This window comes from Parasteatoda tepidariorum, chromosome 8 (assembly GCF_982258835.1).
Source record: "Parasteatoda tepidariorum strain Cologne lab strain chromosome 8, Ptep-v5.0, whole genome shotgun sequence".
Lineage (NCBI taxonomy): Eukaryota > Metazoa > Arthropoda > Arachnida > Araneae > Theridiidae > Parasteatoda > Parasteatoda tepidariorum.
Window position 1 is genome coordinate 6,663,420 of NC_141762.1, and position 6,312 is coordinate 6,669,731.

The window sequence follows — 6,312 nt, forward strand, 5'->3', positions numbered from 1 at the left end:
TTTTTCAGAAATTAATACTCACATAAATTTTCAGAACTCTTTTTCACAAATTCATATATATTTCACAGTATTCATATATATTTTTAGAATCCTTTTGCGCAAATTAATATTCGTATACATTTTCAGAATCCTTTTTCACAAATCAATATATATTTACTATTGAATCATTACTGAGAAATAAGAAATTTGTTAAGAAATTAAAATTTGTTTGAGTACTGGAGGAAATAAATAGATGCTGCTAACACACCTTCAAAATACAACCAGCAAACAAGTTTTATTTTTCAGTTTCCGAATGCAATACAGTGATTTTATTTCTTGGACATTAATTTGAAAAATCTAACATGCACATTTCTTTAACAGTGATTATAGGAAACTATGTCAAAGGTTGTGCTTACGTAACACCATGTACATTAAATTACGTTTATATATTTGTTATCCCTAATATATTCATTTTTTTGTCAGGGATTCTATGTTAAAGTTAGTGCTTACGGAACGACACGTACTTTAAAAATCATTGACATTAGTGACTGAAAGCTTGAAGTTCACTTGTGAGCATACAATAGCATAAAAATATTATATAGTTAAAAATAAATAATTAATACAGTAAAGTGAACTAGCAAAAAAGTACTTTTTTTATGGATTTTTTTTTATTTTTAAAAATGTAACGAAACAATTGGATTTTGGCTACGATGTATTGTATTCACATAAACTATAAATTTTTCTTACTCAGATTTGAAAACTATCTTTGATATTTTCTTACAATGCTCCCTGAACCATTCTTATTTTTAATTTCAACTATTTATGACAATAAATCTGGTTCTAGCAGACCCGCATGATGAACATCGGTTTGCTTATCAATAGTTTCAACAAACTGGGATGGAATGGTTGGCAGGGCGTTGAGCCCATGTCAAAGGGTTGTGAGTTTAATTCCCGCCGGTCGAAGACTTCCCGTGTTGCAAATGGTAACTGGTGCGTGATAAATCTCTCGGGCCATGAAGTCCTCCAAGTGCCCATAACAGATCAATACCTCTGAGGGTACTGAATTGGAGATTGATCGCTCTCTGATACAGGTCAAAGTTACGATCTGTGGATGAATGGATGTATGAATGAGTCCGCCCCTTAGAAACAGGCAGTGACATGTGTGTCTGACAGAAATCGTATTCTTGGCCATAGATCTCGCTACTCAGAAACAAGAAACGCACCTTTTGCCTCAAATTCGCTTGGTTTCACCAAGTAGGATTGCTGTAATTGTCAAGTAGCATTAGAAACAACAGCACATAGTTTCAATAAAACGTCTTTTTGTTTATGATCTTTTTTATATTATAACATTTTTATATTATAACATTTTTCTTTCCGTGTCACTGAGTGTGGAATATTGAAATTAAAATTTCAAACACTTTCTTAATACCTCGTGCTTTGTAAACTCCTCTTGAGCTTTTTGCCTGATGATGAGGAACGTTTCAATATTTCACTGGCAGCTACGAGGATAATTTATCTTCATATTATCACAAAATAAAATTTATCCTCATTCAAAATCCATCCTACTTGCTTTAAGAAAATTTGCCACATTTTTACTATAAGGAATTTATTGTCAATCCAAATTTCTGCAATTTTTAAAAATATATGGAATCTGCAGAAAAAGAACTGCAATGATAATGTAAGTTAAATTTAAGTTTATTTAAATTTAAGCTGAATTAAATTAATTTAAATTAAACTAAGCCTTCACGGAGTAAATTTATCGCTAATCGAAATTTAGTTCACTTTATGACAAAATGAACCTCAGAAAAAAAAATTCAAAATTCTGTTATTAAGTATATTGAAAATGAAAAAAATAGCTTTACTTTGGCTTGACAAAAAATAAATAAATAAATAAATAAATAAAAGCGAAAAAAGCATTGCTTTTGCGCTCAACGTCGATCAACATTAAAAATTTCTCCTGCATTTTTACAGGTGACAACCCCAAGGTTTTTCGTTTGATACTAGCAAAAGTAAAACAATTTTCTCGATTTTAGACAATTTGAAAAATGCAGTTTTAAATTTTTTAAATTTATTTTAATTTATTATTAAAAATAACTTTAAAACCAAGGAAGAAGGAAAAGATTGCTTTGTCCTAATTATTGGAATTTCTTAATACGCTTCAAAAGGGCGAAAAATGAAATGAAAAATTTTGAGGAGCAGATGTCTATCTTTCTTAAATGAAATGTCAAAACCAGCTGTTGAGTTGTCATAATTCATCCTTTGACTATCGCTTTGTTTCGCTTCAGCGTTTTAATTCCAATTAATATGTGGAACATATCAAGACCAGATGGCAGTTGGTTTCTTAAAATATTTATTACGGGTAGTTAAGTATAAATAACCGGATTAAAAGAGACTCAATCCTATTAAGTTTCATCTTTCCTTATTGCATACAGTAAGTATCGAAAACTATAAGTAAGTATATCGATATTTTATAATTTATCACCATGGATTTGGGTTCGAATGAAAATTATTCGGAGACGGGTAAATCGTTGATGCGTATGACGAGAGAGATGAGCTTAGAAGAGCAAGGAGCGAATTGCAAAACAATTGAAAAAGGTCAGAATTATATGGACGCGACAATTGGTATAGCCGGTTTTGCATTAGGTGTGGCAGCCTTGTTTACCATGCCAATGTTAATCGTGGTCTCCTCCGCTCTATTAATTAATGTACTGATTGCCAAAGCTTTAACAGCAGATGAGAACATTGAGAGAGAATGTGCTGATCTCCCTTTTAAAGAGTTAGACGAAAAAATGAAAGCTAGACAAGAAGAAACAGATAGAAAAATTGCAGAACAAACTGAAATTTTAAAAGAAGTAAGTGAAAAAGTTGGCCAAACTCTCGACAAAATAGAAGATGTAAGAAAGGAAATGGGCGATAACTTTCAGAGGGTATTGAATAAAATCGGGGATCTGGATGCCAGTAACCCAGTTTCCGAAATAAAAACAGCGATCGAATCCATTTCATTTAGTGAGGAGAACAAAAGGTTAGCAACTCCTGAGCGTTATGTTTACATCATCCAGCAAGAAGTAGCAAAAAATTCAGATTCATCTCTTTACAATTACATTGGAATGCAAGGTAGTCTGTATAATGCCATTTTTGCTGTGATTAACAAGAAGAATACCATTAAACCAAACATTGCCCTTCCCGGACTCAACATTGGAGTTACGACTTACGCATCGACCGTCATTACTCTCATTCAGCAACTACGTTACATGTCGGAATATGCTTACCAAAAGGGTGATTTGAAAAAGTTCAACAACTATTTCAATCGTCTTTGCTTTGATTTCAATTATTTCAAACTGATAGTTAATGGTTCCTCAAAAAAGCAAGGTATAATCGATCAAGTTACGCAGATGTTAAACGAAGCAAAAAAAAGTAAAAGCAAGCAAGATCTTGGCGATGAATTGTTCGACAATATTGGAACATACATCACCCAACTTAATCAATTAAAGCAAAAGATTACAGCACTTTCATTAGATGTGCTCGAAACCACCCCAGATAAGAACATGGATATTGATTTCAACTCCAGAACTGGGAATCAACGCAGTAGTAGTAACTTCTTAGACTGGAAAAAAGGCACTAAGATCAGTTACGCAGTGCAGTTCGAAAAAGATGGTAAGTATTCTAAAGTTAGTGGCTGGACTTCACCACAGGATATAGTGGATATAGCCAATCCGGATATTGTATTCCGGAAATCGAGCAATATGAATAGATTAGTCTTCCGTAAATTTGGCAATGGTGATGCAGAATTGGCATACATCCTCCCTGGCTCGGAAGTAAAATTTAGAGACGTCCACAGGGATTTGTATAATTTAGCTTTTAAAAACTCCCTGAGTGAGTCGCAGGTTTCAAGTAACATGGATAGACTCATTAGATTGGGAGCGAATGTTAAGGCAGAGTTTGAGGGTAAACGAACCGTTATTCATGCGGCAGCTATTGCTGGACGATCTGTTATGTTAGGTAAGATATTAGAGAAAGACCGTTCTCTCATTAATAAACCAGATAGACTCGGCTTCACCCCTCTTCACCTAGCTGCTGAAAATAAAAGGACCGCTTTCGCACGATGGCTAATTAACCGTGGAGCAAACGTTAACTTACAAGGACAGGAATTTAAAGTTTCCCCTCTGCATTTGGCTGTGCGTTACCATGCCGATGAAATTGTAGAAGACCTGTTAGAGAGCTCAAAAATAAACCCGAATTTAAAAGACATAGCAGGCCTCACTCCTTTGCACTATGCTGTAACTGACGAAAATTACGATAAATATTTTTTCACTACACTAATAGATAATAAGAAAACAGATTTGAATGTAAAGGATAACAATGGATTAGCAGTTGTGCATTATGCAACCATACTCAATCGCTGGGAAGAGGTAATCGATTTAACTTACAAAAAAGAAAGATTTGATATTTTTGCAAAGGATAACCAGCAGATGTTAGCTGTTCATTATGATGCTATGAAAGGAAATCAGGTTGAAGAATTAGTAGCTATGGAAGATGACAAAGCGTCTAAGCTTAATGATGCCGCCGGCGAGAAACATTGGACTCCTTTACATTATGCCGTATTTTTTAAGCAAACTGCTTGGGTAAAATATCTGTTTCGGCAGCAAAAAAGAGTGGTATCAAAGATTAATGTTGATGCCAAAGACGTTGATGATCAGACTCCTTTGCACTTAGCTGCTGCAGCTGGCTTGAAAGATATTGTTAAAACACTTTTGGAAAAAGGAGCAAAAGTTTATGAAAAGACGAAGAAACAAAATACACCTCTTGATCTCGCAGTCATGCATAATAGAAAAGAAGTTATTGATGATTTGCTGACATTTGAAAAAGATCAAAAATTGAAAAATGGAAAGCCTGCCAAAGAAAATGATGCTAAGGCGTGTCAATTAGCAAAGGGAGAGATGTTAGATCTACTAAAGAAGATGGATCGTTGCGGCAATTTCCGCCGCTCGATTGAATCGAATTCTAAAAACTCTTCTCGGGAATTCACTCTTACTGGCATGTTTGAAAATAATAATTTAAGACCTTTGTTAACTTCGAATAAACCAAAAGAGAATTTGGCATTCAAAAATATTAAACCGCTAACACAAGTAGATGTAAATGGTGCCTTGCTCTTACTGGATCTCTTCGTACGGAAAGTGACGAACGAAAAATATAATTCTGCAGTGATTGGTTCTGAATCTTTGTTACATGCACGAGCTCGAGCTTTAAATGTCACGGGTAACTTGCAAAAGATCATGGAAATGGCAGGAAATGATGGAGATCTTTTTGACATTCATTCGAAGATATACAAGGCTATTATGAGCGGAAATGATTACAATCTTGTAAAGGAAGTATGCACTTATTTAAACCAGTATTCCACTTTGGAACCGCAAAAAGTTGAAAAATTTATTTCTGCAATGTTTGAAAATAAATCAGCCAGAATTACTAGGAAAGCAATTCAAGGTAATTTGGAAAACTTAATTGCTCAGGCCTGCTATCGAAATCACTTTTAAATATTTCCGTATTTTAAGGCAGAGCAAATAAAACTGTTTGGCAACGAAAATAGCCAGCAACAGAAAATTAACACAATATAATTTTTCTTTGAAACATTGCACTCTCTTCTATTCGTTATTGCCTCTTCTTAATTATAACAAAATTTGGCAATATGTATATTATATTATCATATAAAGGCAAACAAAATGATTATTAGAAATATGAATCTTTCAATTTTGTACTGTTTGCTTTGAGTCAAGATTTCAAAAAGCTTGAGTGAAAGCTAAAATAAAAATAAAAAATACCCAGAGGATTTAAAAATTGACACATTACGATTGTTTTCATTTGAAATATTTATTCAATCTTTATCATGGAGTAGGCTTAAAAACAAAAAGGAAAATTTACGCAACACTTTTTTTAATAATTATATTCGAGTCAGACTTAATGCAGAACATTAAATTTTTGCAGAAATTAATGCTTAAATTTTAAAGCATTGCTTTATGTCCGAATAATAACGGAATGTAAATAAAATTTTCTCAGGCCCTTAATAGACTTTTTTTTAATTTGTTACATTTTTTTTTTAACTATGAGTGCAAAATTTAAAGTAGTACGGCTAGGTTCAAAGTAAGGAATTCTTTACTCAGAATAAAAGTAAGACGTGATTGATTCACGTCAATGCATATTCTATGAAAATATATTCATAAATTATTTTTAAAATATTTCGAAACTATTGAATGGGGCACTTTTAAATGTATTACTTCATATACATAATTACAGAAAAGCCCAAATATTTCACATCATTTATACCTTTGGCTACAGCAA

General features: G+C 33.1%; 1 protein-coding gene across 1 annotated transcript; it reads left to right on the plus strand.

Annotated features, from left to right (window-relative positions):
* The first annotated feature begins 2,462 nt into the window (after positions 1-2,462).
* Positions 2,463-5,510, plus strand: LOC107440051 (delta-latroinsectotoxin-Lt1a-like). The gene has a single exon (XM_016052830.4). The coding sequence runs from the start codon at positions 2,463-2,465 to the stop codon at positions 5,508-5,510; it is 3,048 nt and encodes a 1,015-aa protein (XP_015908316.4).
* The last annotated feature ends 802 nt before the right edge of the window (positions 5,511-6,312 follow it).